This window comes from Cyprinodon tularosa, unplaced genomic scaffold, assembly GCF_016077235.1.
Source record: "Cyprinodon tularosa strain WSP-4 unplaced genomic scaffold, ASM1607723v1 ctg396, whole genome shotgun sequence".
Classification (NCBI taxonomy): domain Eukaryota; kingdom Metazoa; phylum Chordata; class Actinopteri; order Cyprinodontiformes; family Cyprinodontidae; genus Cyprinodon; species Cyprinodon tularosa.
This window is the reverse complement of record NW_024039114.1, coordinates 183,581-211,082: the sequence shown is the minus strand read 5'-3', so window position 1 is coordinate 211,082 and position 27,502 is coordinate 183,581. Positions and strand designations below refer to the sequence as shown.

Sequence of the window (27,502 nt, the reverse complement as noted above, 5' to 3'; positions counted from 1 at the left end):
AAAAAAAAAACGCTGATTCTAAACAAAACAAAACAAAAAAATGGGACTCCACAGTAGGAAAAAACAGCGCAGATCTGGAGATAAAAGAGCACCAGTACAATCGTATAATGCCAGCTGAGCTCGACCCAGACCCCTCCCCACCCCCGCCCAAGCCCAGTAGATGGAACCCCAGAGGTCAGGCTGAGCAGACTTTGGAAGAAGGCGCTGCTGGAAGAGCTGGTGATCAGCATCAACATCAAAGTCTTAGAAACTAACAAATTATTTTAAAACAACAAAGAGGAGAGAAGTTCATTGGTGAGCCGAGCGTCATAGGTTCATCCTCAGGTGCTCAGGCCGCCTGGAGTTCATGGGGTACGCCTGCTTCTTGTAAGGCCCCGCCTGGAGCCCTGAGGGATGCCTGATAGGAAGAGGAGCCGACGTCTCCGTGGTGAGGCCGCTACTTGTGTCCATTTGCTCCATGGTGGAGACCTCCATGGGCTGGTCTATAGAGCTGCTGGGGGACAGCAGCGGCGGCGTGTCCGTCAGCGGGGGTCCGCGGGGCCAGCAGTCTCCTCCCGCAAACTTCACTGGACTGTGGAATAACAGGGCAGACGAGAAGCAATAAATATTCAGCGATTAAATGAGAAAATGTCCCTCAGTTCTACTAAAGCCTTTCAGCTGTGGAAAAGAAAGATAAACAGGAATCAACTGGAGGATTTTAGTTTTTCTTTATCCCTGAATCTCTGAGATTCATGATGCTCCAAATCTGCTACCAGGTGATAAAGATCCCTTCAGAGGGAAAGTTGTTCCTGTATGCAGAATGAAGGAAGCTGTTTTCAGGATAGGAGGGGGGAAGGATCTCACTACAGCTCATCCAAAGATGCAGACAGCTCAACAGGTTCACACCTGCTAACTATTATCTGCCGTCACAGACGGGAAAAAAAACACAAAAAACAAACTAAAACTGGTCTGAGCTGAGAAACAGCTGTTCTTGGAGACTGAGGCACAGATCACTGCTTTACGGCTACAGACCCACGCAGAACTCCGACAAACAAAATCACACTGATTAATGCAAAAATTTAAAAATAAAAATCATTCAGACGGCTACAGGCTGGTTTATACTCAGAAACCAGGTTGTCTGCGTGTGTGTTGCAGTTAACAAAGATATGCCCCGCCCACTCCGCAGACACTCTGCTGCACCTCTCCAAAATGGTAGGTGATGGCAGACAGTGCTGCAGATAAAGAAAAACAAAACTGTATCGGTTTATATCTGGTCCAGATCATCCATTACAGTGAAACTAAAAAGAATCAGGGCAGATCATTTTCTGTTAAATGACGCTTTTATTGAGGCGCTGCATTGTTTTAGTTTTGTCTGAAGCCTCTGTCACACCTACATGATTTATTCCAGAGTATCCCTGACGTAGGGAAAATCTAACAAATTGTTGCCATGGCACGCTGAAGCACGCTGAAACACACTGGCACACGTTGAGATACGACATTTCCTGACTAATGCCAGCGTATGCCATTCGTGAGCCACAAGTTACAGCTAAGTTATCTGATCGTTGACATACGTTAAAGGTGCTGTAGGAGATCTTGGAAAAACGTTTCAAGCATGCTATATTTTGAACATACAAAACCTCGCCTCTCCCTTCAGACCATCCGTAGAAAGCACGCCTTCAAAACACATGAACGCGCTTGCTGTCTGCAGAGCGTCTCGAGCAGCACTGATGATGCAGAGCGCTATTATCACTCCCCTGAAACACTTTATTAACGCCTAAATTAACTTAAAATGCTGAAATCTGCCAGCAAAACATGTTCACTTTTATTATCCTGGTGCCTGCAGTTTGGATTAAGTACATGAAAAACGCCTTCCAGCGCCTCAAATATAGCTGCCATTGTTCAAGGCAAAGAAAGGATACGGTAGCTCCGCCCAACGCGCATCAGACCTACTTTACCACCGCACAGCCAGAGTAGCAAAGATGCTTCAGCCGCGCATCAGAACTAAACTTGTACAAGCATCAAAAATGAAGCAGCAAGCATGTTTTTGCTGCTGCTTTAGGTGTGAACGTAGGATAACAGTGGCTAGCTTCCAGCCATGGCGTCCTGCACGAGCATTGGGGGGTCGATTCGATCATGTGTCAGTGTACGCGCACAGGGGGGAGGGGCAAGCAGGCGACCATGACTGACGTGTCAGGAACCAATCGTGTATAACGGACTGTGTTTTGTGATTGGTTGAGGTTATTAATTGATTTCTCACTATAGCAGGGACCATTTATTTTAGTTTCACTTCCAGACCTTCTATTTCACTGCTCGCTAAGCGGCTGAGGGGAGATCTTCAAGCCACATGGTAAAAAATGCATCAGAAAAGATCTCCTACTGCACCTTTAAGTGCAGGTTACTCAAAATTTGTGGCATCCAACTTATCCAAAACCTGTGAGTAACTCTCCTCCAGACTTCATCCCCATCATAGGGTGAGAGTGAAGGTGAGTGTGATGGATCCGCCCTGCGTTCACGCCCACCACCAACAAACTTCCTAGCAGACATGACGCTGAACCCGCTGCGACGGCAAACCTTCTTCCTATTTATTCTCCCCTCAGAGCTTTAACTGATGCTGCATAGTGCGTAATATCCATGAAATGATGGGCATTATGCTGCCGTGCGTTATGCATTAAGTTAGGCTGTCAGAGGACATACGTTCTGGACTCATGAATACTCAGATATGCCCAAAATTGATTCTGGGATGTCGGGCAACACTGGCTAAATCAGCAAGGTGTGACAGGGCCCTAACATTTTTGATTTTTTGATGGTTTAAAAGAACCAAGATTTGTTAGAATCACAAAGAGAACAAACCTCAAAGTAACCAAACTGAGGCTCTGCATCTAACTGTAGGATAAGGGTTCATAATTCAGACACAAAGGGGCGAAGAACAAACTGCTCATTTCACAGAAGCAGAGGGACAAATATTATTTTATTTGATCAAGGCTGTTTTCACACGTTTAGTCCTTGTTTTAATGCACTAGAAAAAAATCTAGATAAGTCATTTTTCCTTAAAACAAGTGCATTTCTTCTTGGATCGATGAGGTAAAAAGAGATATTTTGCCAATGGAACAAGATAATTTACACTCAAAATAAGAAAACACAACTGCATTGTCTTATTTCAAGTGCATGTTATCTTATATTAAGAGTAAAAATACTCATTCCTTTGGCAAACTATCTAATTTACCTACTCAAATCAAATTAAGGGCAAATACACTTAATTTAAGACATTTTTTACTTATATCTAGATCGTTTTTCCTGTGTGGATGCAGGTCACTGCAAAAAATTGAAGTACCGGTAAGTTTTATCTTTTTAAAATAAGCATTGTTTCTTGAATTAAGCAGTTAAGTGATACACTTTGCCAATGGAATAAGGCAATTTACATTTAAAATAAGAAACAAAAAACTCCAGCCTATTAATTCAAGTACATACTATCTAACTAGCTTATTTCATAGTTCTTTTAAGAGTAAAAATGCTCATCCCATTGGCATATTCTCTTATTTACCTGCTCAGATTACGGGTAAATACACTCAATTTAAGACATTTTTCACTCATTTTTAGATTGTTTTTGAAGCTTTGTACAGAAATCTGAATCGGCTAAAAAGAAAACAACAAACTAGTGATGGGAAATCAGCAGACAGACTGCTATATTAAATCCTTACAGCAGCATGTAGGCTGAGCAAACCACATTTACAAGGTCAGCGAGTGAGTCATCAGTGAGGGGGCAGACTTGTTTAGGAAAACTTTTCCAATGATCGAGGCGATTCAACAAAATTCAAGACAAAAACAGGAGGCTTACCTCACAGGTGTCCTTGGGCTTCCAGGGAACTTCCGCGGAGAGCGGACTTTGGGCTCGAAGGAGAATTTCTCCTTCAGGTTTTCGAGCACAGATGGGGCTACATATGTGAAACCCTGGGGGCAAAGGAGGGGGACAAAAAAAACACAGAGACGTCTGAGTCCCACCTCTTCAAAGACCAGATTTATATAAAAAAACAAAAACAAGCCACAGCTGATGATGAGCAATGAAAACTTGGAGTGAACCATAACATGCAATTTGGTGGAAGAGGGAGAGAAGCTTCCAGGAAGAGCGGGGGTTTGGTCAGCAGATGGGAGACATTAACCGCTTCTCGTAACAACAGAGAGCTGATCTGCTTGGTTTGTAGAAAACCTGCAGACTCTTCAGCAACATTTAAGATTTATGACTTTTTTAATTGTTATCCCAAGATAAAAAAGTCAAAAACAACAAAGTTATTCATAAATATTTAAAGTTAAATCATTCACAAACGTTTATGAAAGCGTAAACAGAAAGAAGCAGGAGGGATGCTGTTTTTTTTTTTTTTCCTGCAAACTAAAACTTTCACAACTCTTAAAATTAAAAAAATTAAAAAGTTTAGCAACCTAAATTTGAAACTCTTTGTATTTTAAGAGTAGATATGAATTTAAATTTGGGCTGTTGAAGACTTAAGGTTTTAATTGTCCTCGGCCTGTTTTCGTAACATGCCAGGTTATTCTGCATGTTTTAAAAGCTGCTTTTCTTTGGAGGTAACCATTACGGACACAAGAAAACAACAGGTATCATTCGGGGGGGGGATTTAAACGACTCATCTGTCCGGATCTGCTCAAATATTTCTTTATCAGGTTAGTTCTTGTCAGTGGTGTCAAACATACACACATTTGTTACTTAAGTAGAAGTATAGATACTGCAGTTTAAAAACACTCTGGTAAAAGTTGAAGTATCAACTTGACCTCTTTACTCAAGTAAAAGTGAAAAAGTATGTGCGACAAAAACTACTTAAAGCATAAAAGTATAAAGTAACCTTTAAAAAAAACAGCCAGATGCCACTAAGTGAATTGAAAGCTAATTTGTTCAACTATTTGAAAAAATTATTTGATATAGGGCCAAGGATGAGGGAGGTCTTGTTGGTCTCCGTCTCCCGATACGCTCTCGCTTGCGTCCGACCTGTCAGACATTTCAACATCTTTTTCTGAATCCTACATTGTAGCATGGCATAGACAATTCACGTTTGCAGTCTGAAGAACACCTGCTTGCTTCTGATGATTTCCTTTAGCAAACCAATGAGTGTTTGCGCTATATGACTCATCCAATGACACTAGTTTTCACTAGATGTGTACCATTTACTTATTTAATGCGTAATTAAAAATAAAAGTTCCGATGTTTAGAAGACTGCATCAACCAGCGGAGCTCATAGGCTAACGGCAGCCAGGGCTAACGTTAGCCCGTCTGCAGCATCCTACTCTTGGCATAGCTGTGTGTGAAGGACCGCTGATGGGCGTTTTTTTTTTTTTTTTTGGCAAAATATCAATCAGCTGCCAATATAAGGGTTAATGTTATGATTTGTAAATTCTGCTGTTGAATCAAAGTTTGAAACCAGAGTTAAACGCCTCCACTACAAACTTGCTGGAGGCGATCATGTTTTTAATTTGTTTGTTTGTTTTTTTCAAATAGAGCTCAATATTTTCCCCCTGCAGCAACAATCCTATTATTTTGGCATCCGAAGTTGTTTTCTGTTGAAAAGCTCCTTAATAAGACCCTGATTAATGAAGATGGGATGAGGAAAGCTAAGCTGTAAGGCTGAGCGCCTGCTGCTCTGCATGGCGCTACATGCTCACCAGGAAGACTTGATTTGCACTTTCGCTGAGTGTGGAGTCATCTGGACTGTCTACTGGAGTCTGGCTGGTGAACTTGGAGTCAAACTGGCTTACATCATCTGCTGATTGCTGCAGAAAGAAGAAAGCTGAATAAATCTGCAGGAAGTTAGAGGAGCTGATCATTGAATTCTACTAGACAGCATCGCTTTGGATTTACTGGTAAAAAAGCTTCTAAGAAAACATCAGTAAAGTGTCAGATTGATGATTTATCTGTAACTCGCATGATTTTCTTTGTAAGAATAGGAACCATGGAGAAGAAGCTGTGACGACAGGAAGCCACACCCACCAGGAAGGGTTTGAAGGGAGGCTCTACTTTGCGAGCGAGGAGATCGTCCCAGTTTATGAAGCGGAAGAATGGATGGGCCTGGAAGAAACAGAGTTTCATTTACTACACTAACACAGTTTTTTTTTCTCTTTCTGGTGCATCTCTGGTAAAGCAGAAGGAAGCGGATGAACCTGTTTACCTGGACCTCAGCAGAGTCACCGGATCCACCTCCGAGTCGTGATGAGGCACTTCGTCTCAGCAGCTTAAAGGAAACAGATAGAAAGGAATCTCTCAGCTTTCTAGAAAAGGGTTCTTAGGTCTTCGGCTCTTCACAACCACTATTAAGAATTTTTCCTTTGGATAATCTTTACATGCTTGGTTCCAGATACTTAGAGATTCACTTCCATACAGAAAGCCCATATTCTTCTCTTCAGCTACCACAGTATACATGTCAGATTAAATAATAATACTTATACTTCAGCGATAGTATCAAGGTGTTCCTTTATTATATCTCTTACATCTGTTGGTTGTGCTGTTCTTTCTACATCTCTTTGCAGGTGATGAAGCAGACTGAAGATGTTTTATCATTATCTCCCTTTTATCTCCTCTTTCTTTCATCTTTTCTCCTTTTTTCTGTTTTTCCTTTCCTGTTCTACTTATATTGCAGTGTCCATATAATCTGTAATACTCCCTGCATGAATTATATTAAATATAATTTATATGCATAAATCAAGCGGAACACTATGGCGATAGCCGTACTGCTCCTCTTGTGAAAGTAAAATCTCGTGGGCCCTTTTTGGCATCAAGACAATTATTCTTATTGCCACATTGCCAGACAGGACACTGTTAAAAGAAAGAAAAGGGTTCAAGTGCATTTTTCGCTCACATTTACAGTTTTACTACGCTCTCCATCCTCATTTAAACCTAGAAACCGTCTTAATCCAATTCCAATCCTTCCCAGGTTGCTCGGGGATCCTGGGTTTAAACAGCTCACCTTTTTCAGGAGGTCCCTGGCTTCTTGTGTGAGGTAAGGTGGAAGGCTGAGTTTGCATTTCAGGATTTTATCAATAGTCTTCTTCCTGTTTTCACCTGTAAAAGGAGGCTAACAGAGAGAAGCTGGTCAGAAACTCAGACTCTGCTACAGATCTTCTGATGGGTGTAGACTTACTGCTCCAGTCAGCATGTCATACATGAGGGCGCCGAGACTCCACCAGTCCACGGCGCGATTGTGTCCGCTCCTCATCAGGATCTCTGGAGCCCTGAGGAGGGAAGAAAGCAAAGAAGTGGGAAACCGTGAAGCAAGAGGAAGGACAAGGCTTAAATCGATTAATAATCAGACCAATCTTCCTTACATGTACTCAATGGTCCCACAGAAGGTGTGGGTGTACGTTCCATCATGGATGGACTCTTTGCATAGACCGAAGTCTGTCAGCTTCACGTGTCCTAGAAAGAAAGAGAAGACATCTGTCACACCTTGATGATTTAATCAGCGTATGCCTGACAACAAAAACGCTGGGATACGTTGGATAACTTATGCGTATGTTTTGTATGAGTTATGAGAATGCTGAAGCACGTTGAAACACAATGGCACACGGTGACATACAGCAAGTATATTGAGAAATTTTGACGTATGCCCATGTATGCCATATGTGTGGCATAAGTTACAGGTAAGTTATCTGATCGTTGAAATACGTTACGACCAACAAACTTCCTAGCAGACATAATGCTGAATCTGCTGAGACTGCAAACCTTCTTTCTTTCTTTTTCTTTTTAATTATTCTTTTTTTTCTGGTGGGCGGTAAACAGCAGCTAGGTTAATACCGCGATCAAAGACATCTTTTTATGCAGACGGGCGCCTGAGAGGAGCAGATTTAACTGATGCTTCACAATCACTGTCGTGTGTTATGCATAAGTTAGGCTGTCGTTGGACACAAGTGCTGGACTCGTTATGAATACTTTATGTATACGCCCAAAATTGGAAAAACAAAAATAAAAAAAATACATAGAAAGTTCAGCCTATAAAAATTTATTTCATACATGAGTTAGTTAAAAGGTAGTCAGACGGGAATAGCAGAGCAGTCGAGAGCTGATCTAAATGAAAGTTTTCTGGGAAAAATCAATGTCTTTAAATGCAGGGATTAAAGCAAAACAAAATGGTCTTGTGAGTATATTTGTGTGTGTGTATATATATATATATATATATATATATATATATATATATATATATATATATATATATATATATATAAAATGCATAAATGATTGAAGACAAACGACCAAAAGATGACAAAAGTGCTTCTATATCTACCGCTTGCATGAACCACATTTCTTTTGACATCCAGTTTTGCTGCTGAGCGTTGTCCTTAACTAGCCTCGTGAGACCATCCTGATCTCGCGAGCTTTCAAGGTTTCATTCGCAGATCAGTCTGGCTACTTTTCGTTAAAGAAAATTTGGAGCCGTTCACCAAACGAACGTCCAATCAGCGTTGGCTTTGAGGCGGGTTGAGGTGTGACGCAACGAGAAGCGCGACAGTTCAGTCTAAAGAACATGGCGGCTTCAGCCGATGAAACTAGCGTTAGCGTGGCTATCGAGCAAGTTTTATCGGAATTACAGAGTGTTTCTTCACTGTAAGAAGAGCAAAACACTGCTCTGGAGGCTTTTCTCAGAGGGAAAGATGTTTTTGCTCTTCTCCCGACTGGTTTTGACAAGAGTTTGATCTATAAATTGGCTTGTGCCTGGCTTGTGGTTGTGTTTTCGTCGTCGCTCTGTCATATGCTTCGTTGATCTGATTGGTTTATCACCAACATAGGCCAATCAGCTAACCAGTATTTTCGCCCCTTCCCAAAATTACTTCTACGGAAGGTTTCCAGATGGATATGCGGAGCAAATCCATCTGACGGAGTCAGGTTAGTCCTTAACAGGTTCTAAATAAACCTACACTCACAAGGTGAACTTTTATAATGGTAGATGAAGTTCAGGCTGGCATTTAGAGAACATTAAAAGTGCTATTTACCTGTCAACTTGAGCAAGAGATGAGAGGAGATACATGCTTTCCTAAGACCCGCCCCCTTCATCTTCTGATTGGCTAATACTGTTAGTATCAGAGCACTCCTTTGCTACCATTGGCTGACAAACCAAAAAGGAATTTTGATGTTTTTATTTATTTTAGAGTGATTTTTTTTACCCACGGGCATAATTATCTCTTGTACAGTATACAAGAGATACTTTAATGCCTGTCAATGTAAATATGAACCAGTTGAATTAAAAGAAGTGCTTGAAATGATTGTTTTCTTCTGCTAGGAATGGTTACGTCTGAAGGAAATCAAAGTAGCTTTTCATAGAAACAAAAGAGCTGGCAAACCAGAAACTAAACAAAGAATGACTAAACTGGAGTCAAATTTGTTCCAATGGATCAACTGATAACGTCCACTTTGAGGGGATTTCTATCAATGCTGAACTGTTACACCTGTCCACTAGAGGGCGCTGCTGTTCATTCTAAAGCAGGCACTCACTGGTGTTTGTGAGAGAAGTAATGCCAGGTAAGTGGGAGGCGTTCAGGAACAGAAACATGAACAGACACGATCCAGAGTGCCGGTCTGGGAAATGTTGTTGTCTTTAATGGAAATTCAGAATTAACTTTATGTGTTTCTACTTGTAAATAGAAATACTCAACAAACTCCTACAGCTATCGCCTGAACGGCACCATGTAAGGTGGAGAAAAGTGAAAGGCAGTACATCATTGAAACAAGGAGGTAATAGTCTGACAGTAACACTTTTTATTTCATAAACCTAATAGGTTTCCGTTTTATTTCTTCCAAATTATCATGTTCAGTAATGTATAAGAAATATTTTAATTCCTTTAGTCAGTATTTCAATAATTTGATACAAATTTAATGATTTACTTTAAAAACAATAAAGATAATTTTGATACAAGATAAAATTGGGGCCTTTAAGAAAATGATTTATTATCAGTAAATGTCTAGTTGATCGATAAATCAATTAACTGTTATATTATGGCATTAATCTATAACTTAGGACCAGCTCCAAACATGAGGAAATGCTGATGCAAACATGGCAGAGCTTCCTTGGAATAAGAGCCAGCAGATTATGACTTGACTTTCCTTCGTGTTTCTTACAGGACGACACAGAGATCAATCTTCCTGGATGTACGAGGAAGTCGGAGCAGAAGACTTGGGCTAAGCTGGAAATCCCACATTCCTCCATCACCGCCCCGCTGCGCTCCAAACCACCTGCGCAAAGCAAAGCCTACAGCCTCCGCTGTTCCTCCCTCCTTACTCCGCTCCGACTTCCTCTGAGATCGAGGAGATCATGCGCAATGTTATTATTAAATTAATAGGAGCAAAACATGCAGAACTGAATGCTAAATTTAATGTGACATATTAAATAAATCCCCATCAGCATATGTTCAGTTTCTGCCCAAATATCTTCTTTTTGTTGTGGATTTTTGGTAACAGGGATAACTAGGATCATCTAAAATTGTTTTTAATGAACTATGTTTGTTCTCTACTTCCAAACAAAGCATCTCTTCATCCATGCCTGCGATAAGAAGTTTGTTTTGAAGCTGTCAGATGTGCTCTTCGGTATAAAATATTTATATCGAGATGAGAAATCTGCTTCCTGGTATGTTGAAATACCAATAGCTTGCTTCCAATAATGTAACTGATTAATAAATTAATTACATTAATAAATAATAAATTCAATTATTCACAAATTTGTAGTTACTCATCTGTCATCACCATATGTTAATTTGTCAAAATGGATCTTCTCTACGTTCTTTTTCCTGTTTGGTGCGATTGCAATAGCGGATATTGAACCGTCCGGACCGGAGCAAAAAATAGCTCGGCTCCATATTTTGACGGTGATGGACGGAGAAGATGTATGTGGACGGAGACGTCCAGAGGAGTAGAGGTGGATGTGGAACTGCTGTTGTTGATTAACATGACAGACAAGTACTCTGCACGACGTACGTGAGCGGGGCGGAGCGCTGACGGAGTATGTGCAATCTGGGGATAAAGCTTTATTCAGGGAGAATATCTGCTTTTTCAAGCCTTATGGGGCGTCATGACAACCACAAGGTTAAAACTGAGAGCAGCGTCTCAAAAACTAAATGTGAAATATAATCAACTAAAAGCACCAACAATATATGTTGATGTTAGACAGATGTTCTGGTAAATCTGAAGTTTTTGGTAATTGTTCTTCAGTAAACCATATACAGGTTTTAAAATGCTGGTCTCTCTGCCAAAGCTTGGGACCATAACCTCTCTACTGCAGGACTTTATAACCAAAGGACTTTTCCGTACCGTTGTTGTTGAGCATGATGTTCTCAGGCTTCAGGTCTCTATAGATGATTCCTTTCTGGTGCAGATGACCTAGCGCCATTGAGATCTCTGCCAGGTAGAAGCTGACAAGAGAAAAACGCTTCAGTAACGATGCAATCTGGTGGGATGGGAAAAACGTTTTGGGTCTACAGCTGTCATAGTCTTTAAAGTAACCAACTAAACACAAACAGTATTCATTTCATTTTAATAAATTGCAAACTTCATACAAAAATATATTAACATTAAACAAATGAAACAGCTGTTTACGCAGAGCTACAGAGTCCTGATCATGAACATCCATGAAAAGCGAAATGCATCCTCTACGGTCACCTTAAAAGCTAAATGGTCTGTTGGGACGTTATGATCAGCTGAAAAACAAGGATGCACACCTTAAAAATAATACTTTGAAATTTAGATTCAATTTTAGCATTTAGTATTTACAAATACTTTCCTATTCTGACTAAGAAATGCTCTCCAAGTCCTCAGATTAGGAGGATGTCTGTTCTCCAAAGACCTCTTCAGGTGAACCCGTCAGATTAAGGCCGTTTCTAATGTGTTTTGTGAGTTCTCATGTAACTTGTGAAACATCATCAGCCTCTGCTCTAATACTGCTCCAAATCACAAGAACACTTTGTCCCTACCCGATCCGCTAATACCGCCTTTAAAAAAATATTTTATGACTTTTGTGAGACTATTTTGATGCTTTTTACATTTCCTTTGTTTAACTGCTCGTCTGACGTCATCATGGGGACAGAGCAGTCCAGCAAAATATGATTATATCATGTTTATCTGCATTTTAGATGTTTCTTTCTTTAGATCATGCATTATATAGCATAAGGTTAAAACGAATGGAAAAATAAAACTCAAAAAGTCTGGATCTATGTTTAAACCCAAAGCTGAAAAAGCTAGCTTCCTGAAAGTAACGTAGGATTCCGGTTCCGGTGCAGATCGCGAACAGACGAGTGAGAAAAGAGAAAGGATTTTAATCCATCTATTTTCTCAGGAAATACATTATTAACCTTTAAGAAATTATATTTTAGTACACTTTAGGTTGTCAAAAGTATCGATACTATAGGAAATAGAGGAAAATGCACTTTCTGAACACTGTATGATTGAATAATTCTACGCACTTTTCAGTTTCAGACTTTTTTTGTAACAGGTGCAGCTGCTGAGAATTATTTTTGTTTCTTAACTGGTTTGGCTAGTGTCACTGCTATGTGTGTAAAGCATAGCCAAGGAAGGAACACTTAATTTTAATTTAGTAAGTTTTTTATCAAGCTTGCTTAATATTGTGCACAGCAAACAACCTCAAAATATTGTTCTTATTGTTTATTGTATTTATTTATTGTATTTTAAATATTAATCAAAATATTTCTGTTGAAATTTGGAGTTTTTATTCTTTTGGTATCGAAAATGGTATAGAGAATCGAATATTTTCCTTAGTATCGGTAACGAGTTGAAAAGTTTAGTATCGTGACAACCCTAGTACGTTTACTATTTTGGGGGGAGGGGAAAATGTCATTTAGATCTTTTTAACAAAATAAAATTGAGGACGACCCGGATGTATATCTAAACGCGCATGTGCAGGATGGATCGTGCTTCCGGGAAGGATCGGGTAGTGACACACCAAACCGAAAACAGACAAAGTCCCTCGAGGACGCGAGTCCGTACCTGCTTTCTTGTGAACTGAGAAACGGCCTAAGACTCGGGAGTGATTCTGGAAATAAAACCTTCATTTCTAACCCCTTGGTGCAGACCAGGGCAGAAAGGGTTAAATAGATCAATCAATTGTTGAAATTAACCGTCGACCTATTTAATAATCAAATCTAATGATTAGAGTAATGACTCACAGACTCTAAAAATGCTGTCTGCTGAAAGAATAACCTTAGAGCAATAAGTTACTAATCTGCGATTTGAAAATTGCATTTTTTAAAATTGCAATCATACTGCAAATGCAATGAATTGCCCAGCCCTATTCTGATCCGGTTACCAGTGACGGACATGCTCACCAAGCCGTGTCCTCCATGAAGATCCCTTCTCTTTCTAGCTGCATGAAGAGCTCTCCACCTGCAGCCAAAGCAATCAGGGACAAGAATCTGTTTAACACATTTATAATAGCAGAAAACCAGTGTTAGCTTTGCACATAACGACCTGCGTTAACAGCATCCCCATGCTTACCGCTCAGATACTCCAAAATCAGGTAGAGCTTTCCTCCAGTTTGGAAGGCATAGATGAGGTCCACGATGAAGGGATGCTTCACCTCCTCCAATATGTTCCTCTCAGCTTTGGTGTGTGCTGTGTCCTTTGCGTTACGAACAATCATGGCCTGGAAACAACAGAAAACAGATTCAGGAATTTATTCTCATTCCTTCATCAGTTCTGGTTAGTTCTGTGTTAATAAGAGAGGAAAGAAGGAGCTGCTCTGAATAAACCAGAAAAACCTGATGTCTTTAAGGACCCATCAGGCTCAACACATATTTTCTCCATAAGAAAACTTACATTACAGAACCGCCTCTTTTTCTGCTTATCTATGGATTATTCACCGCTGGGTTTGGATCTACAATAAGCTCTATACATCAGAGCTCTAGTCTGGAAAGAATAAGGACTCACAGAGTCAGTGGAACCAATCAGATAACTACGCATGTGACGCAAAAAACAGTTTTTTTTCCATAAAGAAAGGTTCCAGCATGAAACAGTTATAAAAATGTCAACAATATAAACAGCTCTTTGTAGAGATAATAAAGGGCATCCAGAAAAAATTACTGCTGACTGTAGTAATTCTCACTATCTGATCCGTACCATAAGCTCATTTATGTGTGCAGAAATTCATCCAGGTTGTCATAAATAATCTAATTACTGTATTAAAAGTACTGATCTATCCTTAAATCACCGGAGAATGCTACGTCTGCATCTTATAAAATATATTTTACAACTTTTCTGACAGAATTGGAGAGGTTGATTCTCTAACGCCATCATCATCATCATCGGAGCAGTCTGGTGAAATAAGACAATTTAGATTTTAAATAAGAAAACACAACTGCATTGTTTTATTACAAGAGCATATTATGCAACAAAACGTATTTTAGGAGTTAAAATACTCATCCCATTGGCAAACTATCTCATTTACCTACATAAATTAAGGGTAAATACAGTTAATTTAAGGAATTTTTACTTATTTCTAGATCATTTTTCCAGTGCATGTTTATCTCAATTTTGTAGATTCTTTCTTTAGATTACACGATAAAAGTACAGCAAAAAATCAAACATAAGAAAGCAGACAAACAAGAAAACAAGCCACAAGAGGACAGACTTCCAGGACAGACGAGTGAGATAAGGACGTTAAGTAGACGAGCACCGGTCAATCGCCACGTTTTCACGTGATCATCTATGGCCGGTAACTATGAAGAAAACTGATTTTAAGCAGCAGTTGTTGCATTTTTGATGAACTTTTCTCTTAGCTGACGCATATCTTTTTCTCCTGCCCTTGGTCCATGTTTGTTTTGGTCAGAGTGCTCAAAACAGGGCGACAAATTAACCAGACCACAAAGAGAAGAGGAGACACAGCACCCTGAGCTAAGACAGACGCAGCAGGTAATTAGTGTGAGAACAACAGGAGAGAGAGAGAGAGCATCGTAACCGGGGTGACGGGGCCAGCCGTGCCCCCCTCTGGAGTTAAGGAACGATGGCACTGAGGAGAGGCTACAGCTGACCGAGGCTAGCTAGGCTAACTGCAGAGGATGGAAGGAGCACAACGAAACATCTGCCGGGGAAACAGTATGGCGAATGCTGGGCAGAGGCTACTGCTGGCTAGGACTAATGCTACCTTCAGACCGTACGTGATAGAGGCAGCAAAAGCAGCTCGTTTACGTGCAAAGTCAATGGTTGATGCGCATCAAAAGCTCCTGCAGCACATTTCGACCAGCAGGAGCATCGCCTCATCAGCTTCTGAGGCGCGTGACATGCTTCACAAGCAGCTGTGAAGTTAATAGCAGAGATACATTTCTCTCATGTCAGATCAATAAAAGTTCAAGTATTATTTATTAAGATTATTATTATTCTAGTGAAATAATATTTTAAGGCAGGATCGTAACCTCAATGAACTGACTTCACAGACGATGCTTAGAAACATTAAAACTACTTTTTACCCACTGATCACAGCAAATATACAGTAGTAGCCATTCAAAATTTCCCCACATTCCTTGACGGGATCTTGGCTGGTCCCCTGCAATTCCTTTTTAAACATCAACCTTTGTACTAAAATATTCTGTCATAATTTGTGGATATTTAAGGGCAGATTAGACTTCTGCAATGGCACACATCAAATGTCGCTTGGGTCTGGTCGTGAACCAGTTTTGCTGGTATGCTTCTGCACCGTCGGTCTGGAGCACAAGGGGGAGCCTATTTGAGAACTTGTGAGAACTTCGGCGGATGGTCACGAGAACTTTGTTTTGGCAGAGATCTTGGCATCTTTATATAATTTGTCTGAGGCATCGTACAAGTGGTTGTACTACCGAACCTCCTCGATTAACCTTTCATCGTAGTTGTCCATTGTAGTTGTTCCATGGTTTTTAAAAATGAATTAGCATATCTGAATGTAGCATAAGACTGCTGTGTTTTTGAGAAGCCCGCTAAGGAGAATGAGCCGGGAAAGGTTACGGATAGCAGAGGCTAACCTCTAGAGCAGGCATCCCCAAACTCGGTCCTCAAGGCCCCCTGTCCTGCAGGTTTTAGAGGTTTCCTTGCTCTAGCACAGCTGATTTTAATTGAAAGCTGATTAACAGGCTTTTGGTCTACTGCAATCATTATAACCAGCTGTGCTGAAGCAGAGATTATTGTGATTGGTGATCAGCTCCAAAAATCCCGATGGGTAGAATATTAATGTTAATGCTTTTGTTATCTCAGAAAATAAATTGTTAGCCTTTTACACATAGTAGCCAAGTAACCTTTTTGTAATTAATGTGATAAAAAAAATGTAATTTTGCACATTTTAAAAAGCACAATCACGGGCAACCTGGATGCATTTCTAGATGCGTAACTGAGCTGATATCGATTGGACTGATTGGTCTGATCGGTTTTAGATTACTGAGCCTTATCAGACAGACTAGCGCTCCGTGTCAGGCTGTCTTGTCTGGTCGGGTTACCAGAGTTCGCCTTTGACACCAAAAGGAAACGATTGAAATATAAAGTAAATCCACTGACCTTCTTCAAAACTTTCATGGCAAAGATTTTCCCAGATGCGGCCCCGGTCACCTTCCGGACCTGAAAGACCTGAAGGAAAGATGCCAGTCAGTCTGACGTTGACAGAACGCCTCCAGCACATAAACCAGTGAAAGCTTTCCAAATGTGTTCCACCCTAAGATTCAATAAGGTTTTTCTTTTGTCTTTTGTAATAAGTATTTCTGATTGAACAGCATGTTACAATTTCAGAAATGCTGCAGGTGCTGATTGTTGTCAGCAGGTGGCACCATTTGGCAGAACCATACTGGTAGAAAATGATGTCTGTCACAGAAAACCAAAGAACAGGATGGAAAGGAAGGACGGAGTCGATTTCAATCAGTGAGGCTCATTTTTAATGTTTAAAAATCAGTGATTTAAAATCTGCTATAAGATTCCCAGCAGGAATTAGGACTGCAGTTTTTGATTATTGTAGTATTCGATTATCAGTTAAGCTTAAAAGATACTTTCAGGTAATAATTCTAAATACAAAATTTTTGAAATTTTGAAAAGAAAACCTTTATGTTGATTTTAAATTCATTAGAAAGGAAAAAACATTTAAAATGTATGTACTTATGCATCTTAAATGAAACAAGTTAATAGTTTTTGTAGTTCTCTATCAATTACTGCTGCAAGTAGGTTATTGCTTCAGAAGATGACCTGTTATAGAGTCTGTGTGCCATATCATTGCCAAATTAGTCAACAATTATTTCAATAACCGATTCATCATAATTAATCTGATGAATCTTCTCAGTACTAGCAGGAATAAAATAAACCAAAGATCTTAAACTATACGGAACGACAACCTTCTGCACCTCTGAGGATGCTGCAGAACAAGTTGCACAGGTGACTCGTGGCGAGTTTGGCCCCTCAGGCTTTCAATGCAACCAGCAATGATAAAACGTACATTCAGGACCTGCCAGCTATAAATGATGCTTCCTGCTGGTAGAAAAGCTTTGAATAAACCTGTGGTTATTAATGAGCACACCTACTAATAACAGGCGAAGTCATTACAGCCAGAGAGTTTAGTTAACGTTCCTTCTTGCTCTGATGGGGGATCTTTTCCCCAGGAAAGTATATCCCATGTTTTTCTACACTGTTCTTGCCTTCAGATTTTAGATGTTTTTAAAATGTAGGCAAGGAACTGCCAATAAATTTAGAAATACCGGTGCTGGTCATAAAATTAGAATATCATGAAAAAGTTGATTGATTTCAGTAATTCCATTTAAAAAGTGAAACTTGTATATTATATTCATACATTACATACAAACTCATATATTTCAGATGTTTATTTTGTTTAATTTTGATGATTACAAATGACAACAAATGAAAATCTCAAATTCATCATATCAGAAAATTAGAATATTACTGAAGACCAATAAAAACAAAGGATTTATAGAAATGTTGGCCAACTGAAAAGTATGAACATGAAAAGTATGAGCATGTACAGCACTCAGTATTTAGTTGGGCCTCCTTTGGCCTGTATTACTGCAGCAATGCGGCGTGGCATGGAGTCGATCAGTCTGTGGCACTGCTCAGGTGTTATGATAGCCCAGGTTGCTCTAATAGTGGCTTTTAGCTCTTCTGAATTGTTGGGTCTGGTGTATTGCATCTTCTTCTTCACAATACCCCATAGATTTTCTATGGGGTTAAGGTCAGGAGAGTTTGCTGGCCAATTAAGAACAGGGATACCATGGTCCTTCAACCAGGTACTGGTAGCTTTGGCACTGTGTGCAGGTGCCAAGTCCTGTTGGAAAATGAAATCTGCATCTCCAAAAAGTTGGTCAGCTGCAGGAAGCATGAAGTGCTCTAAAACTTCCTGGTATGTGGCTGCGTTGACCCTGGACCTCAGAAAACACAATGGACCAACACCAGCAGATGACATGGCACCCCAAACCATCACTGACTGTGGAAACTTTACACTGGACTTCAAGCAACGTGGATGAAGTGCCTCTCTTCTTTTCCTCCAGACTCTGGGACCTTGATTTCCAAAGGAAATGCAAAATTTACTTTCATCAGAGAACATGACTTTGGACCACTCACCAGCAGTCCAGTCCTGTTTCTCTTTAGCCCAGGCAAGACGCTTCTGACGCTGTCTGTGGTTCAAGAGTGGCTTGACACAAGGAATGCGACAGCAGAAACCCCTGTCTTTCATACGTCTGTGTGTGGTGGTTCTTGAAGCACTCACTCCAGCTGCAGTCCACTCTTTGTGAATCTCCCCCACATTTTTGAATGGGTTTTGTTTCACAATCCTCTCCAGGGTGCGGTTATCTCTCTTGCTTGTACACTTTTTTCGACCACATCTTTTCCTTCCCTTCGCCTCTCTATTAATGTGCTTGGACACTGAGCTCTGTGAACAGCCAGCCTCTTTAGCGATGACCTTTTGTGTCTTGCCCTCCTTGTGCAAGGTGTCGATGGTCGTCTTTTGGACAACTGTCAAGTCAGCAGTCTTCCCCATGATTGTGTAGCCTATAGAACTAGACTGAAAGACCATTTAAAGGCTTTTGCAGGTGGTTTGAGTTAATTAGCTGATTAGAGTGTGGCACCAGGGGCCATCAATTTTGAACCTTTTCACAATATTCTAATTTTCTGATATGATGAATTTGAGATTTTCATTTGTTGTCATTTGTAATCATCAAAATTAAACAAAATAAACATCTGAAATATATGAGTTTGTATGTAATGTATGAATATAATATACAAGTTTCACTTTTTAAATGGAATTACTGAAATCAATCAACTTTTTCATGATATTCTAATTTTATGACCAGCACCTGTATAATGGATTGCTGCTAAAGACAAGAAGAAGGGGGATCCGAAGAGAAGCCCTCTTTGTTATCGTAAAGATGAAACCGATAAGAACAAGACTTTCGAGTAATGTTCAACACTACAGGAGCTCAGAACTTTGCGGCGAAGCGAAGAACACGAGTCATTTTCAAGCTTTTGTACGGATACAAATGTTAATGTAAGGGAGAATTTAACTCCTCAACTCCTCTTAGTTTTCCAGTGGCTGAGATTAGCACAGCTTTAGAGTGACTTTATTCTTGGGAAGATACCCTATGTTTGTTGGGAGAGTTCCCCGCTACTTTCCTAATAAACCATTTATTCCTTTTTTTTTTGCGGGCGGTAAACGGCAGCTAGGTTAATACCGCAATCAAAGAAATCTTTTTATCCAGGCTGAATGGCTTAGGGTGCATTGCATTATCCTGCCATGCGTTATGCAAAAGCTAGACTGTCGTTGGACATAAGTTCTGGACTAAGAATACCCTATGTATGTGGACAAAATTGAAAAAATACATAGAAAGTTCAGCGTATGGCAGCGTTTTCTGAGAATCTGGGATGTCAGGCATACGCTGGCTAAATCAGCAAGGTATTACAGGGGGTTTAACTTTACTGGGCCATTGATTTATTTCATTATTCTGCTTCATTCTCTCTCTATTCTATTCTGCAGAATCTGTTAGTTCAATCTCTAACCTTCTGCTCTCTCTGCTTTTCCTCAGAGTAGCTTTGCCTCGTCTGTTCCTGTTTGGCTGTGACGTCATCCTAGAAAGAAACTTCAGCTGTGCTGCTTCCATCAACACCCTTGTTTATAGATGCTGGAGATCGGCCTGTTTTCCAGTGTGGTCCTGTTTCTCTGACTGTGACTGAGTGGATGTGCTCTCTTCGTCCTCTGGCATGGGAGCTGCCTTGGAGCTCGTCTGCCTGGCTGTGTGTTTCCTGGACGGGGCCGCCTTTTACAGCTGCTTTTTGTATCTCTGCTTCTGTCTCCTTGAACCCCAGTCGGCCTCGGCAGATGGCCGCTCACACTGAGCCTGGTTCTGCTGGAGGTTTCTTCCTGTTAAAAGGGAGTTTTTCCTCTCCACTGTCGCTACAAGCATGCTTAGTGTGAGGGATTGTATTTGAGTTAATGAGTCGATGCAATCAACTGGTTTTCCTTAGATAGAAAACTTTGTATCAATTTGACTGTATGATCTGGTGAACTTTAAAGTGCCTTGAGATGACATGTGTTGTGAATTTGGCGCTATATAAATAAACTGAATTGAATTGAAATTTAAAAGATCAAAGTGCCGTTATACAAACGGTGGCAGACTGTGGGGCCCCTCTTTTAATGAAAGAAATGCACATGTGATCACAGAGACTGAATCTCAGGTTGAATTTAGGGCTGGAGCTAACGATTACTTTGCAGATCGATTAATCTGTCGATTATTTTTCTAATTAATCGATTAATAATTGAATAGCCAAAGATTTTTTTGAATGACTTTTTTTTTTTTACTAAATTAAACCAGTTAAAACTAAAACTTTTCCACTTGAGAAGTTCTGGATAAAGTATACTGACATATGAAAAAGTTTTTTTTTTTATCTTAAAGGCAAAATGTTTACATATTTTTTTTAACAATTTTGATATAATTTCTGGTCTTAGTGGGTCGCTCTGTCAGCTAAATTAGTTAACGATTATTTCAATAATCGATTAATCAAGATTAATCCGATTAATTGCTTCAACCCTAGTTGAATTTTACACAGAGGAACTTTGTTGACTAATACGGCGACTTCTCACTGATCTCTATTCAGGGGAATCAACTGCATGCAGCTTTTTCCACTTCATAATTATGCAAAAAAATTAAATAAAAGGTTTTATGGTTTTAGCTGGAACAAAATGTAATCTAATTCAGGAGTTGTGAATAATTTTGCTAAGTGATGAATGTGAGATGAGACAGTTAGAAAGATCCAAGCATTTTGGAACCATAAACACAAATATTGAGATGGTGGAACCGTTCGTAAACAACCATGACATGTCAAACTCTGCAGAGTTCCTGTAACAAACCCACTTGGTGTAAAAATCCCCCCCAACCAGCTTGGATTGGATTTCTAGACTACTGCCATACCCTCGCCCCCACATTCCTTCATCTTTAGCATCTTCCAGTAAAGGCAAAGCAAACGGCCCACAGCTATTCAGGGCAAATTAGTAGTTTGAAGAAAAGTTCCTAAAGTAAAGTGTGGCTAGGATGTATTAAAAACAACAAAAACAGTTTAAAAAGAAGTATCTGATCAGAATGTTTACAGTAAAGACTGAGAGGCTTCACCTTTCCGTAACCACCTTTTCCCAAAACTTTGAGCAATTCGAAACATTCCGGCCCGATCTGCTCCGTTCCCTTGTTCACGCTGTTCTCGGAAATTTCAAACTTCTCACAACCGTCCATGTTACTGGAAAAAACAAAACAAAACAAAAGCAAAAAAAACATTGAAAGATCAGAGTGACAAACACAAAAGAAACAGGTACAAGCAAGTTCAAACATCCAGATTTGTTCCAACAGGTCCTCCTGGTGGCTCTGAGCAAATGGTCACTGATAATGACCCGGGTTCTGCTGGAGGCTTCTTCCCGTTAAACAGGATCTATTGAGCCATCTGCTCACTCTGGTTGAGGGATTGCTGCAGAGTCAAAGGCTAAATGCAATCTGCTGCTCTTCCTTTAGGTGGACAACATCATCCAGTACTAGCATGTTATCACTTGATTTTGATCATACTGGAGTGAAATCAAAATGGTCTTGAAGCAGGATCTGAAAATGAATGATTGATTTCATTTTTTCACCGAGGGATCTGTTCAGCCTGTTCACTGGAAAAAGTATAACCTTGCTCAAACTAACAAAAATGATGTCCAGATATCACATCTAAAATATATGACTTCACAGAATCTGAATTTAATCGCTTGTTACGACCTGATAATGCTGTGTTCCAAATGATTTTCTGAACATTTCAGTGGACGAACCAAACTAATACTGTATTTTCTCAACTATAAGGCGCATATAAACGTCTTTTTTTCCCCTCAAAATGTGTGGCGCACCCTATAGTCCGGTGCGCCCTATGTGTTGTTACTGCGGACGAGAGAACCTTAAAGGGGGAAGTGTGGGCGTGGATTGTGTATAAAAGAACAGGTATGTGCTTTATGCAGAACACTGTTGTCTTAACAACCCTGAAAATGGCAGAGACACGCCTATGAAGCACAGTTTAAACTGAAGGCTATCAGCTACACAGAGGAACATGGAAATCGAGCAGCCGCAAGAGAGTTCAAGATTAATGAAACGATGGCTCGCAAGTGGAGGAAGATGGAAAACGAACTCCGACAGGTGAAGAAGACGCAGCTGAGTTTCCGCGGACACCATCGCTGTTAATCTGTGACTCCATGCGTGCCCATCTCACAGCCGATGTGAAAAACATGGTGAAACTAATGAACGCTGCGCTCGCTATTATTGCGGGAGGTCTGACAAAGGAACTTCAACCGCTCGACATCGGTATGAACCGGCCGTTCAAAGTGAGGCTGCGAGCGGCGTGGGAGCGATGGATGACCGACGGAGACCACAGTTTCACGAAAAGTGGAAGGCAGCGCCGGGCAAGTTACGCCACCGTTTGCGGATGGATTGTTGATGCTTGGACTAACGCGTCTGCTGGCACTGTTGTTCGAGCTTTCGCAAAAGCCGGCATCATTTCCGAGGAGCTGCACGGCACGGAAAGTGACTCTGACAGCGAAGAAGGGGAAATTGGCATGTCTGATTTAGTGCAGCTGTTTAATTCAGAAACAGAAGATGATGACTTTGATGGGTTTGATTAATACTTTGTAATAAATACTTGAATAAAGCACAAACATACTCAGTTTTGCTCCCGCTCTATTTTTAAATACGCAGTAGAAGTATTTAAACGTAGTAGAGGACATGTACCGGTATATAAAACCCGCGCCCTATAATCCTGTGCGCCTTATGTGTGTGTTAAATACAGAAATGGCACACATAACTGAGACTGCGCCTTTTAGTACGGTGATCCTTATGGTTGTGAAAATAAGGTATATTGACATTGGACCAACCTAACTAACTAAATTTAAAAGAATTTAGACAAGCCAATTAACCTAAAAATCATGTTTTTGGATCGTGGGAGGAAGCTGGAGTACCCGGAGAAAACCCACGCATGCTCAGGGAGAACATGCAAACTCTGTGCAGAAAGATCCCGGATCACGTGCTGTGACTGCATGCAAAGCGCAGTTCACATAAACTCACACAAAAAAAATTACCTGCAGGCCACGAATAAATATATACATATTGAGAGAAATCAAAAACTTTTTTTTGGGGTCCTTTCTACGTGTATTTAGTTCAGGTTAAATCAAACTGGATGTCTCAAAATCCAAAAAGAATTATTTACCTAATCAAATCAATAATTTGATCTAGTTTAGAGTGAAAAGCATTAGTTTGAATGAACAGTTACATGTTAGACTTTTTTCAGTGGATCTGGTGGATCTGTGTGTCACGGTCCAGATGCTTTCAGCTCTTTACTTTGTTTAGTTTAATTCGAACCATTCGTTGAGTTTGGTAACTTGTCTCTCGTCACACAGAGAAAAGACCAAGCCAAGGGAAATCCATCACCACAGACCAAACTGAAAGTATAAACCTGCAGTATTCTGTCGTCTCTTTAAGATTTTCTGAGTCTTATTTGAAATCATCTGACTTGTTGCACAAAGCACATATGGCCACTGCTTCCCTCCTTCGCCCCACGGAGCAGCATGCCTCTATTCCAGTCAGCTGATGTTGACCTCTGAGTAACTCACCTGCTCTGCTTTCCTCATCATTTCCCAAAACACACGGATGTGGGGAAAATGTGCCTCAATCCAGCTTTGTGAAAGAAGCTTACGTCACAATTGTTCCACAATCCTTTATTAGCCTTTAAATTACATTGTCGTCACAGGCTTATTGCTACCTCCCAAGGTGGCTCAAGTTTTAATATTGCTAGGTCAACTTCCAACACCCCCCGTTCCTACTAGTAGATCATCCCAAACATTCCAGCCTGTGACCCCAACAATAACCACCAATAGACAGGAGACCCCTAAAAATACATATATTTACTTTACATCTATCTACGGGTATAAAGTTAAGTTATATCCATTATTACATTTTTTACTTTTAGTTATCAGGCTCCTCTCCTGTGGAACCAACTACCAGTTTTAGTCCGTGAGGCACACACCCTGTCTACTATTAAGGCTAGGCTTAAAACTTTCCTTTTTGATAAAGCTTATAGTTAGAGTGGTTCAGGTTATCCTGAGCTATCTCTATAGTTACGCTGCTATAGGTTTAGACTGCTGGAGGACATAGAGACACATAATTCTTCTTCATTCTATCTCTATTCTCCCACTCTGCAGAATTTGTTGATTCAGTCCCTAACATTATGCTCTGTCTGCTTTTTCTCATAGTAGCTTCATCTGGTCTGTTCCGCTTTGGCTGTGACTCCATATTGGAGAGAAATGTCAGCTTTGCTGCTGCCATCAACACCCTTGTTTATAGATGTTTGAGCGTGGCCTGTTTTTCAGTGTAGTCCTGTTTCTCTGACCGTGACTGGCTGGATGTGCTCTCTTCGTCCTCTGACATGGGAGCTGGCTCGCAGCTCATCTGCCTGGCTGTGTGTTTCCTGGCCTTTTACAGCTGCTTTTTGTGTCTCTGCTTCTGTCTCCTTGAACCCCAGTCGGCATCAGCAGATGGCCGCACACTGAGCCTGGTTCTGCTGTAGCCTTCTTCCTGTTAAAAGGGAGTTTTTCCTCTCCACTGTCGCTCAAAGCATGCTTAGTGTGAGGGATTGCATTTGAGTCGATGCAATCAACGGGTTTTCCTTAGATGGAAAACTTTGAAACAATCTGACTGTATGATCTGGTGAACTGTAAAGTGCCTTGAGATGATATGTGTTGTGAATTGGTGCTATAGAAATAAACTGAATTGAATTAAATAAAACTATTTTTTATTTATTTTAGTTATATAATGGGACATTCAAATATTTTATATCCTAACAGTGTATATTATATATATATATATATATATATATATATATATATATATATATATATATATATATATATATAAATAAATAAATAAAACATTTGACTCATGTAGGGGATAGAATCAAATTAATGTTCAATCTACTTACTTTATGAGAAATTCTCACGTATGTATTTCATGATGTACTGTTGTCCTCGGTAATCCTCAGGGAGCACATCACAATGATGTTTCTTTTTTCCGCTTTTAAACTGTCTGCAAACTATCTTGCCATTATTTATGTTGTAATATGGCCCAGTATAAATGATTTAATTTGGCCCAGTATAAATTTGAATCAAATAAAATGACTTGTTTTATTAATCTGAAATTTTTTGGGCAAAAACAGCAGAGTTTGAGCTGCAGCTTTGGTCATTTGAAGCTGCTATCTACAGTTCCTAAAAAAACTAAACTATTTCAGGTAGAAACTATACCAGGAAACCACAAACCTGGGGTTTTCTGGTTATTTAATAACTCGAGCCAACAAAATCCTCTCAACAGCAATCAGGAGCTGAATTTTTCCACTGGAAAGATTTTATCGGTTTATGTTACAGCTGGAAATCCTCCAGTCTCCTCCTCTATTAACAACCAGAAGTGCATTTGGCCATTAGAAAAACCTCTTAAAGCAGAGGCGCTCAAGTCCAGCCCTCAAGAGCTACCGCCCTGTAACTTTTAGATGTATCACTTCCCTAACACACCTGAATCTAAAGGCTCAATAAGGAGCCACTCATTTAATTCAGGTGTGTTAAAAATGGGGTACATCAAAAAGGTGCAGGATAGTTGCACTTGAGCACCCCTGTCTTGAAATAAAGATAAGAAGCTAATCATCAACATGAGAAACGACATTAATAGAGTTAAACTCTGCAGAAAGACGGGGCGATGCACTGAATCACTACTTACAACTCAAAGCTGCTGCACTGCTCCATGTATTCACCATGCTGGGCCTTTAAACAGGAGACACCACAAAACAACAGTATAAACACACTAAAACAACTACATCACGTTTGCAAAGTATGTGTTTATCAATAAGCATGCAGGATAGATTATAAAATGTTAAAAGCACAAACAATCCTACACGTTACAAAAATTATCAGCTAAATGGAAGTAACCACAGCAAAAAAGGGGATTTCTATCACGAGAACTAGAAGAGAAACTAGCTAACGCTGCAGAGATTTCAGACAGCTCTGTTAGCATCAGCACAGACATAATACATCCCATTAAAAAACAGATAGCTTTAACTTTATCTGGAATAGAAAATAAAAAAGCACCAAAACTATTTCTAACATTTATAAACACGTTGTAGTATCAAATGTTAAAAATATAGCATTAGATCACATGAGTCCATTATCGGACATGTCATAATACCTTACCTTAGGGTGTATATTGATAATATTCCTTATTTTATTTGAGCTTATCTGATGTAAGGTTATCCCACTTTTATCAGTTTATCGACAGTTTGAGTTCAGCTTAGCTGTACATTTAAATGTGTTAAATTGACAGCCGTGTTCGGCTCTTCTGATAATGCTTATGACTATTATCGATAAGTTTCCTTATAGTAAGATCATTTCAGAAATATAACAAGGAATATTTCACTGATTCGGAGTAATAATTGATATATTTCAAAACGAATCTAGACATAAACATCATATAAAAGGCAATGGGCGGGTAAAACATTGTCCGATAATGGAAGCCGGGTTGACACTGATAACACAGGCCTCGAGGCGGCAAACTGATGAGTAGCTAGCGGAGAGACGGCGGTGCAGCTTTAAACTCACCCCATCCTCCAGATCGTCGTCAGAGACATTCTCGTCTGGTTGATCTAAATCGATGTCAAAAACCCCGGCCATGTTAGCGACACTTTATCAGAGAGTAATCAGTAAAAAAAGCAGTCCCGCTCTCCCACCTCATGGGAGAGCCATCACCGCAACCACCGGCTACAGCAGCAAATATCAAGCTAGCTTCAGTTAGCCAATGCTAGCTAGGCTAACTGATGCTAGCTGATGCTAACCAAAACAACCGCGAGCGCGGCGTCACGCCTCAAACACTATCGCTCTTTTTTTTACCGGTAGAAGAAAAAAATAAAAATGAGCTAATATTTTAACTTCATTTCATAAAGTTTTTAAAATAAACTATTTTTATTTAAATTTATTTTATTAAAATA

At 40.0% G+C, this 27,502-nt stretch overlaps 1 protein-coding gene across 1 annotated transcript; it reads right to left on the bottom strand.

The window, feature by feature from the left end:
* LOC119791578 (ribosomal protein S6 kinase beta-1-like) lies at window positions 1–27,311 on the bottom strand. The gene is made up of 15 exons (XM_038297762.1): window positions 27,117–27,311; window positions 26,242–26,285; window positions 21,586–21,706; window positions 16,490–16,558; window positions 13,469–13,616; window positions 13,300–13,357; window positions 11,273–11,373; window positions 7,303–7,393; window positions 7,119–7,209; window positions 6,945–7,052; window positions 6,150–6,212; window positions 5,972–6,049; window positions 5,647–5,754; window positions 3,815–3,927; window positions 1–571 (listed from the first exon to the last, which is right to left on the bottom strand). Exons 1-15 carry the CDS (start codon window positions 27,186–27,188, stop codon window positions 307–309), a joined length of 1,530 nt encoding a protein of 509 aa, XP_038153690.1. The 5' UTR covers window positions 27,189–27,311; the 3' UTR covers window positions 1–306.
* Window positions 27,312–27,502: the final 191 nt, after the last annotated feature.